At 41.1% G+C, this 13768-nt stretch overlaps 1 protein-coding gene across 1 annotated transcript in view; it reads left to right on the top strand.

Annotated features, from left to right (window-relative positions):
- The window catches only part of NSD2 (nuclear receptor binding SET domain protein 2), a 1128833-nt gene that overhangs the window by 290413 nt on the left and 824652 nt on the right, over window positions 1-13768 (top strand). Inside the window, exons 6-8 of the mRNA XM_086964209.1 lie at window positions 2282-2426; window positions 11218-11295; window positions 13546-13649. Coding sequence (XP_086820335.1) covers window positions 2282-2426; window positions 11218-11295; window positions 13546-13649 — 327 coding nt within the window. The remainder of the gene's footprint in view (window positions 1-2281; window positions 2427-11217; window positions 11296-13545; window positions 13650-13768) is intronic.

Below are 13768 nucleotides of genomic sequence, written 5' to 3'. Positions count from 1 at the left end.
ACCTTCCCTCACTGCACTTAACAGCATGGCTCCTGAGGTCCTACAATACGGAAATTTAAATTTGCCACCTGATATTATGCAAATTTTAAAGGAAGCAAAACGACCCTCCACAAGAACGTCTTATGCGTTTAAGTGGAAGAGGTTTTTTCTTTGGTGCAGATAACGTCACTTTGATCCCTCATCAGCACAGGAGGATTTGATTCTGCCTTACCGGCTGTACCTAGCAAGATCTGGTCTTAAATATGCTTCGATCAGGGTGCACCTCTCGGCCATTACGGCTTATAGGAAGTCTCCTACTCAGCCCTCCTTCTTCCAGATGGAGGTGGTCAAGGACTTTTTACAGGGGTTGAAGAAAGTGTACCCCCCTGTTAGAAACCCTTCTCCTCCGTGGGAATTAAACCTAGTGTTGTGTAAGTTGATGGGCGCCCCCTTTGAACCCATCCACAGAGCTTCCTTGCAACACCTATCGTGGAAGGCCGCTTTTCTAGTTGCAATTACATCAGCGCGCAGAGTACGTGAGGTACACGCACTGTGTACAAAAGAACCCTACACTGTTTTCCATCACAACAGAGTAGTCTTAAGGGCACATCCATCATTTTTACCTAAGGTTGTCTCAGATTTTCATATAAATCAGTCTTTTTCTCTTCCTTCTTTTTTTTCCAAACCCTACGACCCCGGCTGAGCGGTCGCTGCACTCTTTAGATCTCAAAAGAGTCCTAAAATTTTATTTGGAAAAGACCAAAGAGTAGGAAGGCAGACCAATTGTTGCTCAACTATGGTCCACTGAGAACTGGCTTTCCAGCTGCCAAGAGATCCATCTCCAGATGGATCGTCTCCTGTATTAAATTGGCTTATCAGCTTGCAGGCAAGCCCTTACTTTTGTCACCTAAAGCACACTCTACTAGGGAGAAAGCGGCCACAGTAGCTTTCCTGCATGATGTCCCTATGTCAGAGATTTGCAAGGCTGCAACCTGGAGATCAGTTCATACCTTTACAAGGCATTACTGTCTAGAATCTGATTCCAGGGCTGATAATTCCAGTAGGACAAGCCTCTTTGAGGAATCTATTTGGGTAGCCTGCGGCCTGTACAAGCTTAGTTTTTTCTAGGCTTAGTAATGTTATTACTGTATTGTTACTCCTTTCCCTGCAGGGAGATGAGGTGAGACTCGCTATTCTATTCTAATGCTTATGACTATTGATGAGGATCCCCTGGAAGAGAAGGATTAGTTACTTACCTGTAATCCTAGTTCTCTTCCAGGGGTATCCTCATCAAAGTCATAAGCAACCCTCCCGCCTCCCCGGGCAAAGGATCTTTATTAATTTGGAGATATTGTTAACCTTTTTGTTTCCATGGTTTTTCAGTGTCCGAAAAGAACAACTGACCCAACTGTCACCCCTGAGGCATGATGGGATACTGGGGGTCATGAGTGCCTTAAAGGCACTGTCAGTTTTTTGTAGCATGCAGCTACAGGTTAGCTTTTCAGTCTTTTTAGACTGTGTGTTTGCAATGCAGCCTGGGAGCTTTCTATGCTTTCAGGATATAATAAGAATTTCTACTGCTTTTTCAGCATTAAAACAGTTTCAAAGCAATCTTTTGTGTTTTTGATGTTTCTAATGCGTATGTTTCATGTATGGTGGAAAATCTTTACAGCACAATCCAGCTCTATTGTGTATTTGGCTGCAATTACTTAATATATATATATATATATATATATATATATATATATATATATATATCACATATAATATAGTGTTTCCGGGGTCCCGCGCATGGGCGGGAATACTCTAATGCCTATGACTTTGAGGATACCCCTGGAAGAGAACTAGGATTATAGGTAAGTGACTAATCCTTTCTGTATTTTGGCTATTTCCATGGTTTCCTCCAGGGAAATGCACAAACCCTGAATACCATCAGATTATATTGGGGGGGGACGCAAATTTGGCCTAGATGCATTCTATGGGAAAAAAAGTTGTAAAGGCTTAGGCACGAAGCGCCACAGGCATCAAAAAGGTCTTGCGACTGGGGCAGGAAAAACTCCCAGGGTAAAAGGGTAAATGGGCACTCTGTTTTGGGAATAGTTGTTTGACTTGTATACTTTTCACTGCAAAGTAGAACTCTATTGTTGCTACTGCATGCTTAGTTATGCACTTAAATATGGCATTGTCACTAAAGAGGAGACTCTTAAGCAGAGGGAGCTATATGCACATTGGTTATGGGCATTTTAGTCAATTTACATTCTTGAAAGTATGCCTTTTTCATGTACGTGTGTTTTGTCAACAGGTGATCAATGAACACCCAGACAGCACCAACGAAGAGATTGAGGAATTGCTGGAATCTCAGTGGAACATGCTAAGTCCAAAACAGAAAGCACGTTATAACACAAAGTTTGGTATTGTGGCCTCTCCTAAAAAAGACGAAGATTCTGGTAAACACGAGCATTGTGCTCTAAACTTGATTTGGTCCTTGGTGTCCACGCATATGTCTTTTGCTTTTACACCTTTTATGCATTGGAGTGCTGTATTGTATTGAATTGTAATTCCAGTTATATAGTGCTTACTACCCCTGACGAGGCACCGAAGCGCTTCTTCGGCGAGTAGCACGCTACTCCGGGACCCATAGAGGATTAGTCTTGAATTAGTATAGTGAAACATACAAGTACATTTTAAGTGGTGTATAGGTTAGTCAGTTATTTGGATTTGGAATGATAGCAGAAGGATATAGGAGGAAAAAAGGTTTGTATTTATATAGCGCTTGTTACCCCTGATGGGGTGTTGAAGCACGCTACTCCGGAAGCCCATAAAGGATTAGTGGTGAATTAGTATGGTGAAATATTAAAGTAATTTCAGTGGTGGATATTAGTCAGTTATTTGGAGTGAGAAGGATAGCGGAGGGATAAAAGGGAAGAAAGATTTGCATTCATATAGCACTAGTTACCCCTGATGGATGTTGAAGTGCTTTTTTGGCAAGTAGCATGCCACTCCGGAACCCATAAACTATTTGTGTTGAAAATTAGTATAGTAAAATATGAAGTAATTGGAGTAGTGGATATGTTATTCAGTTATTTGGGTAGAGAAGGGTAGGTGGCGGGATAGTGAAGGGAAAGAGGTTTGTATTTTTATAGCGCTTACTACTCCTGATGGGGTTTTGAAGCGCAGGTAGCACGCTACTCTGGAACCCATCAGGATTAGTGTTGAATTAGCAGGACAAAACATCAAAGTAATTTTAGTGGTGGATATGTTAGTCCGTTATTTGGAGTGAGAAGGGTTCGGGAGGGGTAGAAAAGAGGGAAGAGTTTAGAAAGGTTTGTTTTGGGGGATCGGTATAGTAAAAGAGGTGTCAGATGATGCAACGAGGGGTAGTGTAGGGGAGAGTCTAGAAAGGGTTCTTTTTGGGATCATAGTAGTGGTATGGGGTTTGGGAAAAATGAGAGAGTGCATGTAGAGGATTTATTGATAGATGTATAGGATGAGAGATAGGGTAGTGCATTGGAAACAGTACTAGAAAGAAGTTTGAGATGAGTCGGAAGGTTGGGCTAGAAGATCTATTGAGCAAAGTATAGACTGAGAAATAGGAAGTGCATTGGAAATGCTAAATTAGAAGAAAGTGATAAATATATTAATCCATGAGTACATTGAAAGTATATAGATACATAAAGGAGGTATGTATATTGGGCAGTATTTCTGGCCCTTGTCCCGACCAGTCTCGAACAGGCTCAAACAGAAAACTTCCCTTGTCCTCTCTGCCCTTGTCCTCTCTGCCCTTGTCCTCTCTGCCCTTGTCCTCGACGCCCGAGCTGAGACGCTCTAAGCCTGGCCTTTTTTATAGCCCTAGTAATCAGGTGACCCCTTCAGCCAATGGGAACCCTAGCCCTAACACTATCCAATCACAACACTAGACATTTTTCCATATGCTCTGTGTCTAGGGGGGGCTATTTCCATACTGGCAGGGTTGCTGATCAGGGCGGTGCTCTGTTCTTTTTATTTTCCCTGCCCTTGGGTGCTGCAGTGTACGGCACTGCCCCTTATGGTGGTGGTCCTCACCATTCCCTTTTCTATGTATCTGCTTTTTCGCACGCTGTTCACATAGTGTTCCCATACTGTTACCATTTTGTCTGATGGCTCGCGCTGTGGTGGCGCTGAACAGTTCTCAGAAGAAAACTGACGTAGGCGCGCCGGGGTGGGACTCGTGTGACCTCGTTGACGTCACGTACAATTTCAGGGCGGAGTCGCGCGATTCTGTCTCCCGGGGGCGTAGGGTTGCTGGGCAAAATTTTTCCGGATCTAGTCTCACGCCTGGGGATAATTCTACGTTAAAGAAACTGCTGGTAGAATCGTCTCTACCAGATATACCGAAAGTAAGTAACTCTTACTTTAACTCCAGTCTTAGAATGTTTGGGGAAAGTGCATTGTTTTCCCAAAAGAGTCCAGAGAAGAAAGGGTTCAAAATGAGTAATTTTGTATTGCCGGAAAGTACTGGTCTGAGTGCTCCTTTCCAGGCTAAAAAGACTAAGAATATAACCACCTCTTGGTACAGATTTTGATTCTCTTATCTGATTTGATCATGTTCTCTAAAATGAAGATGCTTATACTGATGCTTAGTGTATCATGATGTACACAAGCCACTAGCTTGAACACGTCATTGGATATTCACTTGAATTTGCTTTTAGGGTCTTCAACAGACTAGTGCTTCTTTTGCAGTGGTAGTTTGTAAAGCTGTAGAAGTGTTGTATTTTTCAGCTCCCTACAGTGCATACTATGGCCCACCTGCTGACTTCAGTTTGGCAGCTCAGGCCATCAGCTTTGGGCACTTACTGCATTATAACAAAGCCCCAACAGACTTTGTTATGGTAAGCCTGCTCTAAGCTTGTCTCGAGCCCTCCCATTGAGTTGTCTTATTGTAAGATGACCTAACCCTGCACCAGGCCGATCCCACTTGTGGCGCAGCATATTACTCTTGAGAGCCTTATAGTAGAGGCTTTTACATGCAAAGTCAAAACCTACAGCTCCATCAGACAGGTAATTGAAAAAATAGAAGCTATAGGCAAAAAGGTTTTCTTCTACCAGCCTACAGCTTTGATCCTGGACTACTAGTTGTGTCTTGGAATGTTCAGACTGTGCCTTTTGGGACACCGTGAGTGGGGTTTTACCTGCTTTGTCTGATTAACTGCATAATTACATTGCAGAGAGAGTAGGGGTTGGCCAGTATGGGACAAATGCATTCTGTACTGGTCTTGATACCACAAATTCTTTTGCCAGAGACTTGATACCACATTTAGTTTGTCTCTGCTATGGACATCAGTATTGTGCTTAGAATCCATATTGTGACGCCGTGTTACTGTGGAAGGCGAAGCCTCACTCATAGATATGCCCTTCAGTGGGGCCAGATTGTTTATCGAAATACTGATTTTGTAATGAAACTCTGTAACCACCACAGAGCTATATCTTGTTTCTTGGATGCCTTCCCCCACCTATCCATTCCATCGACAATATTGAAAGTTTCGCGGATACCAGAGACACCTTGTCTAACCCCAGAGACACCCCTCCCAGCAGTCCGCCTATTTCACATTTTTTCCTCTGCATTGGACTTGATGTTTCTGGTATTCTGAATTGTTCACCCTCTGCATCTACCACCCCTGTGGCTTACTCTTCAGAGGATCTACTTTCCCAGCAACAGGGCAGAGTACTGCATCTGAACCATTTTCACCTCTGTTGAGATTGTGGGGAACGGGTTTAGACTCTTATCTTCTGTCTTAGGTATTCATTGTGATTTTGATTGTGCACTCTTTCCAAAAATAGTTCATCTATGTTGGCTGGTGGTCCAGGGTTGTCGACTGGTGCTAGTAGAAATAGGTTAAGCTGCCTTTTGTCTTTTTATTTGTCTTATCTTTGGCCTGGCAAGAGTTTCATGTGGTCACTGTTAACGGTTTCATATGGGCCCTTTCGTACTTTTATCCTTTGCCTGGTCAAGCCTCTTTATTCCAGCCATACATTATGATGGCATTTCAAAGGCACCTTCCTCTGAAATTAGTCCTCACTTACTACTCTATTTGAACCTCTAGTAGAGGTTTAAATAGAGCAGAAAGTGAGGACTAACCAGTAGCTTGTGAGCTACAGTAGCTGTCCAGCTACCTCTGAGCAGCTCATCTGTGTTCAGCCCAGCTTATTGCATTAGAAAGCTTTTGCTTGGTTGAATTAAAACACATATAACAAAATTAAAGTTATACAATACTTATAATATTAGTAGCTCTCTATGCGTTTCAATGAACAGAAGTAGCTCTCAGTACAGAAAAGGTTGGAGACCCTTGAGTCTACGTAATTGTATCTGCAGCAATTTCCTCCTGAGCTCCTTAGAGTTCATTCGACCAGGCCTAGGAGGCACACCCAAACCCCTCCTACCCATCCACCCTGAAAAAAACCTGGCCAGAGCCTTACCTAGTCGTCATGAACCACCCAAATATTTGCCCAAATTACAATTATTCCCCAAACACTTTTTAAAAGCTTAATGTGTCAGTCAGAGCCTGGAGCCTTTTGATATTTATCATGCAGAGTGGGTTCTGGGGTGGGCTTTCGTTGCCAGCATGCCCTTCGTCTTACTGTTGCCTGGGTACCTTCGCTCGACTTCTCTACTGTTACACCTTCAGGTCTTCATCTCCACGATCCCCGATGCGGTCTTCCTTGGGGAGGGCAGGGTTCTCCTTGTTATTCCATCCAGCCGGGCGTTTAAGTTCCCCGAGATATTCCAGCTCCTGTTTTCAATATTTCTAGCAAGTCGCAAATTTCTTGTGGCCTCTGAAATGTCTGCCTATCGAGAATGTATGATCTTCAATTTGACAGGAAATAAATGCATGCATTTTAATTGCACGGCGTTAAGTTTTTGTTTGACTGACAAATGACCTAATTTGCTGTACTTGCAGTTCATGGTATACAGTAACTCTTAAACCCTCAATGCTGAGATCAGCTGGATTTGTGATTTCCGTAGAATTGCGGCTCTATCTCTGTGGTTTAAAAAAGGGCAGTATTAGACCATGGAGGAGCTCCAGAAGGCGGTATAGCTGCCAGGGATTGGTAGGCCCTCTCAATTATAAAACAAGCCAGCAGTAGTACTGCCGGGACCCATTATCTAATTTCATTGGGTGTCATTAGCACGGCTGTACCATTTTCTTTGTTCCATCCGACGTGCAAAAAGAACATGCCTGTAGAAATGTTTCCCTGCTATTCATCTACTAGCATACATTTGTACAGTAAACTGTATTTCATGTCCTTGTACATTTAAAGAACTTTTCCATGCCAGGGGACAGGGACAGCACGGTCATGCATCAGTAAAATTTTCCAACATAGAAAAGGGAGAGGAATTGATTCCTGGTTGCTGAGAAGGTATTACTTGTTTAACATATTTTCTCTTTGTGAGTGAAGCACCCAGATAATGGTTTACAGTATCTTGATCCCTTCTATTTGGCAGAGTGTTTGGACATACTGAAAGGTCCAACTAAAGTGACAGAGCATCGTTAGTGATGCATACTGGGATAAAGATGTCATTTATACCCACCCCAATAAAACATATAGGGATAATGTAACTTCTCATTCTGATTGATACATCAACCTGTGGATTCCTCATCTTTTCAATTACCCCTTGCGCAGCATTCCATGGAAACTTTTTTCATAGCGCTCCCATATCGATGAGGATGTCACGGCTCCGGTCGCGACTCTGCGTGACGTCATATCAGAGCCATAAGAAGACCTAGTCTGCATTCTGATGTCAGTCCCCTTTTTTTCACGCCATTGAGAAGCCTGGTTTTAAACAATGTAATTAATGTGGGGGTCATAAGTCCATCACGGATCCCCACGAAGATTGCCTTTGGTACCTGTCGTCTGACCATGTCATGTCATCGGTTGAATCCGAAGTATTCAAAGAGAGGGAAGTGAAATTGTTTTTGGCCCAGGCAGAACTCCGCACACCTCGAGGTCGTCCAAAAGCATAAAAAGAAGCGCGTCATGGGTCCTAGCGTCGCTCTTCGAAGGACAAGTCGTCTAAGTCTGTGTCCCCAGTGTAGCGGCATAGGAAGGATGACATCTCGCCTTCACCGGAGGTGACTCCCGTGCATTCTCTGGCGCTGAGGGACTCTGGTGCACAGGGAAGCATCCATCATTGGCAGGGAGACTGAACGTTGACAGATTGCTGTTCTTTCCAGATCGCTGATCGTTTACACCGTGATTAACACACAGACCATGACGGTGCTCTTTTAACTTCAATGCGAACATTGAGCATTCCACTGAGAGGATATTACCCTTGTGATGACCACTCAAGGCTACCCCGTTTTTAGAACTCTTGACCACGACATGGCTTGATGAGCACCATTGTGGCTCCTCACCAGAAATGGAGGGCGATTTACCCACCACCCATTTCTTTTGTGAATAAGGTTCTAGGACCACTGTCTTTTGTACCACATAGTACCCAGGTCCAGGACCAATCTTGGGCTAACCCCATTTTTTAAAATGGGGCCTGCTTTCGGGCCTCTAGATAGTTGTCCGTTGAGGCTTCGCTCATTCAAAACAATTTCTCTGATTGCGATTACCTCTGCCAGGAGGGTTTGTGAGCTGCAGGCTCTTAATTCTAATCCTCCTTTCACCTCTATCCATGCAGATAAGATGGTTCTCAGGACCAGAGCTGCTTTCCTGCCTAAGGTGGTTACTCCTTTTCATCTAGGGCAGTCCATAACTTTACCCACTTTCTAGACTCTCCCCTCATCCTTCTATGGAGGAGGAGAGACTTCACCGCCTGGACCCTAAGAGGGCGGTAAGCTTCTACCTGGACAGAACTAACGACTTCAGGCTGGACGACCAGCTCTTTATTGGTTACGTGAGGAAAATGTAGGGCAAGGCTGTCAACAAGCAAACGCTGTCCTGGTTGATCATCCTGTGCATCAAAATCTGCTACCCCTTGGCCCAGAAGGAGCCGCCAGAAGGTATTAGAGCTCATTCTACTAGAGCCAAGTCATCTTCTTTGGCTTTGGCTAGAGGTGTCCTTGTTGTAGAAATCTACAAGGCGGCAACTTCGGCCTCCCTCCACACTTTTGCGAAGCAGTACTGCTTAGATTCAGAGGTGAGGAGGGACGACCATTTTGCACGTTCTGTGCTGCAGGAATTTTTGGTATCGGTAGGTGGACACCCTCGTCCGGGAGCAGGACTGCTTGGGGATTCAATTCAAAAGGAGAGGAACTCACAGGCAGATGTATCCATCAGAAGAGCAAGTTACTTACCTTAGGTAACGCTTTTTCTGGTGGATATAGTATCTGCCTTTGGATTCATCACTGACTCACTGCCTCCCCGTTGTCTACCCACTTATACCAAAATAATTTTGGGTATGATAGTCTTGTATTCATTGGTTTTGGAAATAAATGATATTTGTCGCAATAGAATTTCCAGTTGTCTGCTGGTCCTTGGAATTAAGCTCGCCCAGTATCTAATACCTAAAATAATCCCAGTGTTTAAAGAAAAATTTGTTGAGCAAAGTAGTTTGCTTCCTAAACCTTGTTACTGGATTTAAAACTTGTGTGTACTGAGGCTAAACACAGACCACTGCAGCAGCCATTCCACCCGACCTGAACTCTGTTCCTGGCACGTGATTGTGAAAGACAACCATAAGATCAGAGTGTTGCAGGCTAAAAAGAGACCTAACCGATGGTGTCTAAAGTTTATACTTGGGCACTCTTATCACTGAACCTGCTCATTTCCTGCTCTCAAGCACTCTACATAAAATAATCAAGGCCCATCATGTTCTGAAGGCCATACGAATGCTGTACACATCCCAGCACTTCGTACTTCCTTGCATTGGCACCTTCATTTTTATACCCCGTCATTGCACCATGGTAGACCTACCATTTCTTGTTGCGTCATGATTCCTAGTTGGAAACGCCATTATAATCCTTTGGAGACATCAAAATCTTCACTCCTGTTACGCAACAGGAAAGCCATGGTAGGGCCAATAAGCTTGCCATGCCAGTTAGGATGCATAGTTCGTTAAAACAAATGCAACTTGAAAAAACACAGGGCTAGCATTCCCAGCTTGTCCATTCACATGTTTTTGGGTATTCTTAACGTTTTTTGCTGGTAGTTATTCATCCAACAAACAATTTTAGATTCTTTTATATCGGGGGTAGAAGTTAATTCTTTTCAGGGAAGAAAAAACACCAGAATTGTTCAGTGGTATAGGCATATGGTCTCCTAGATGGATTTTTTTTTTTGGGTGGAGAAACAAGTTATTCAGTTATAATAAACTGATGCTTTACATGTCTATTTGGAAATATTGATTCATGTGAGAAAGTTAGAAATGTGTTCTAAGTGTAGGAAAAACTCCTGGGGAGAAAACTTACAACTTTGACAAATAGTTAATTTGTTGTCCATTTTGTTTTTGTTGATGCCATATAAAACCATGCATTTAAAGAAATAAATGTTCAACCAGTTGTTCCTGCTTTAAAGTTAAATGCCATTTACCCAAGCAGATCCAGGCTTCTTTAGAGTAGGTTTAGTTAGGATTTTAAAGTTTACTTTTTTAAATGTTATCACATTTTTGTGGTGAGGTAGCTTCCTACCGGTAACCATTTTGTGACTATATCCTTATGTGATACTTTAGCATTATTTGCAACTAAAGTAATCTTTTTTCTTGCAAAATATACCTAATTTTATTTTGCTTGTGATTTTCTCCTACTGTCATGAGAACTTTTAGAAGCACATTTAATCAATATTGTTGTCTTAACCTTGTGTGTGTATAAGAGGATAGTTAGGAACATTTACCTCTGAATGTTGCTTTAATTTGGTGAGGAATTTTCCATTAGGTAATGCATTGCTCTTGTACAGAGATCAACTAAAAGTTCAAATCTAAAGTAGTACAGTCTTGTTAGATTGCTTTGTGTCATTCTAGTTTTTTGTAATTTGTTTTTTTCCTCTAACCTAATCACCCCACTCCAATGCTTTAACTTAATTGCATGATCATCTAATACCTGTACTATTGCTAAAGATACTTTTGCAGTGATAATGCTGTGGTGAATGAAAAGCATAAGTCTGGAACGTCAGTCTTTGTGCTACTTGTCAGGCAGGTTTCCCATCTTTTTTAAATGCACAGACTGTCCTCAAATATTTGATTAACTAACTAGCCTTTCAGATTAGCGTATGTCATGGAATGAATGTAGATTTTTTTAAAAACATTCTGTATCTCTCAAGGGTCATCGCTGAAGACTGTGGGAGAAGTCAAATTTCAATCGTGTGAAGATTCCTCATCGAGGAGTTCAAGAGCCCGAAGTAATTGAAGTTTGTGTTATGAGATGTAATGAGTATTATTAGAGAGTGGATGTTATCTTTTAAGGGAAGTGTATGCACTTAATCATGAGGGTTTTCTCCCATGTGTGTGCCATGCTATCTAAATGGATCTCTTCATAATTATATGTGCACTATAGTGTTCACCTTTGTTACTCTATCCAACTCCACTTGCATGTTTTCTGATATCCTACATGGTGTACACATGTGTAATGTATGTTTTATAATATCAGAAATATGTCCATTACTTTCTTAGTTGGAAAAAAAATCATGACTTTGTTGAGTATCTTTACAAGTAATACATTATGAATAGAACCCTTAAAAGTTGAAATCCAGATTCAGATCCTCTATTTGATAATCTAGTTGTTCCCTTTGGAAATTCATTTTTCAGGTTTGGAACACATATTAAAAACGTATACTTATTTTACCTCTGTTATTCCCTTATGTACAATCCGTTCCTGAATGATTCCATAAATCGTTTCTCTGGCCCCAAAGCTATTGACTTATGTACACTCTATGCATCGACATTGCCGTATCATATTTAACAAATTCTTTTTATAACTAAAGATGTTGTATGCCATGACTGTTAATATTGCCTTTTTCTGCTAGCCAATTATTGAATTGTATGTAACAGAGTATACTAATTGTTTGGTAGAAGGACATTCGTAAAAAGAATATTAAAAAAAATGTCTTCACAAATATGGCTTGCTCTCTGCCCTAGAGGACCTTTTTAGATTGGTTTTATTTCCATTTAACAATGAAATGTAATGGGTTCGACTGCCACAAATATGAAGAATGCAAAGATTGAATTTTTTTAAAATATGTACAAACATTTATTTGAGTGTAGGACCTTTTTATCTGAATTGATTACATGAATGACATAAACCAGTGTTAATAGCCTACTCCACCAAAAAGCCTTCTGCGGCCCATGTGGTATCAACTGCAGATGGTGGCAAAAGGAATAAACTGGCCTTTTGCTCACTATTGTTGAAGACTATGCATTACACTTTGCAGCAAACACTAAGCGTCTTGATATTATTCAGTACCCTTTATATTTTTAGTCATCCCCACAACACTTGAAAACATTGCCATCCCAGATATGTCAGTAATTATGTTTCCTTTGACTTTTGAGTGTCCGAGCTATTTCTATGCTATGTTTTTATCCAAAACTCGTTTGTGGTGCACCGCATTGCACAGCTAATGCATCATTGTGTTAACAAACATTTGCATTATTCTAAACCTATCTTTATTAAAGTGACAGTAGTTTAATGGGTTCTAGGTATTTTAGATGCAAAAACAGTATATATGGGTCAAAAAGGGAAAAATTATGCAGTTTGGAGCATGTTTCTTCCAATGTAAAATTATTAGAGAACAGTTGACACTTTTTCATATTCCCCTAAATAGAAATAATGTCGCTTTCTGAACAGTCCAGCTGTGATTGTGTCTAGTATTTGACAAATCTACTAACTGTCAAATGGGCATTTTGTACACTTACAGCAATGTTCACCCATGAAGTTATTTACATTTGAAATTGGATTGTATTGTCAAATAGATGGTATAATCAATCATAGAGACTGACTTATTTTAATCTGGCCATGTAGTGGGTAGTAGCGATCACAAATTTAGTATTAATAGTTTATTTTCAAAGAAATGACAGTCGGGCAGTTGCCAAATTAAACTTTAGTTTGTTAATATTCCAAAAGTCATTGTGATTTTGAAGGTATCCAGAACCTATGGCTTTAGCAGGTTTATACTCTTTCCTACACTTCAGTCTCTTAATTTTATTTTAACCTTCTTTGGTCTTGAAATTTCAAAGGCATGTATTTTTGAAACAGCCATGTTCTTTTCTGTCATAGAGAAATTTCACTTCCAATGTTATAGCATTGGGTGTGTTTATTTTGTTGCACTTACTGGTGCAACATTTATACACGGTGTTCTTTAAAAGTATTCTGAAGTAGCACTTTAAAAAAATGGCATAGCAGTATGCAGTTTTGAATGCCAAGGGGCAGAGAGAGATGTGCCATGAATGCGGTAAGCAATTTATAATATATTTGTTATGTGATCCCGGCTGCGTGATCGGTGATTTGCTGTAAAAATGCCGCAAACCATTTGAGCGTACCTGCATTGTAACTCATTATGCTCAAATTTGTGATTTTAAGGCCGTAATGTAACTCAATTAGCATAGTGTAAATGTGAGGTTTTCATGCAAGTTTTACCCATCCCCCTCCCTCAAAGGTAAAATACATGAAAATAAAAGAAAACAAATAAAGAAGACGCCTGCAAAAAAAGAAGACAAAATTGAAAAGCCAAGGAAAAGACTCCAGATGAATAATCGTAAGGTAAATACATTGTTTGCTCCATTATTCCAGCACTGCTACAGTGCTTGATACGATCAGAGGTGTAATTAGCAACATTGTACATTAACATCACCTAACCTAGGAATGGAATCTGTGTAACT

The sequence above is a fragment of the Lissotriton vulgaris genome, chromosome 3_2 (assembly GCF_964263255.1).
Source record: "Lissotriton vulgaris chromosome 3_2, aLisVul1.2, whole genome shotgun sequence".
Taxonomy (NCBI): domain Eukaryota; kingdom Metazoa; phylum Chordata; class Amphibia; order Caudata; family Salamandridae; genus Lissotriton; species Lissotriton vulgaris.
This window is presented reverse-complemented; position numbering and strand designations above follow the sequence as displayed.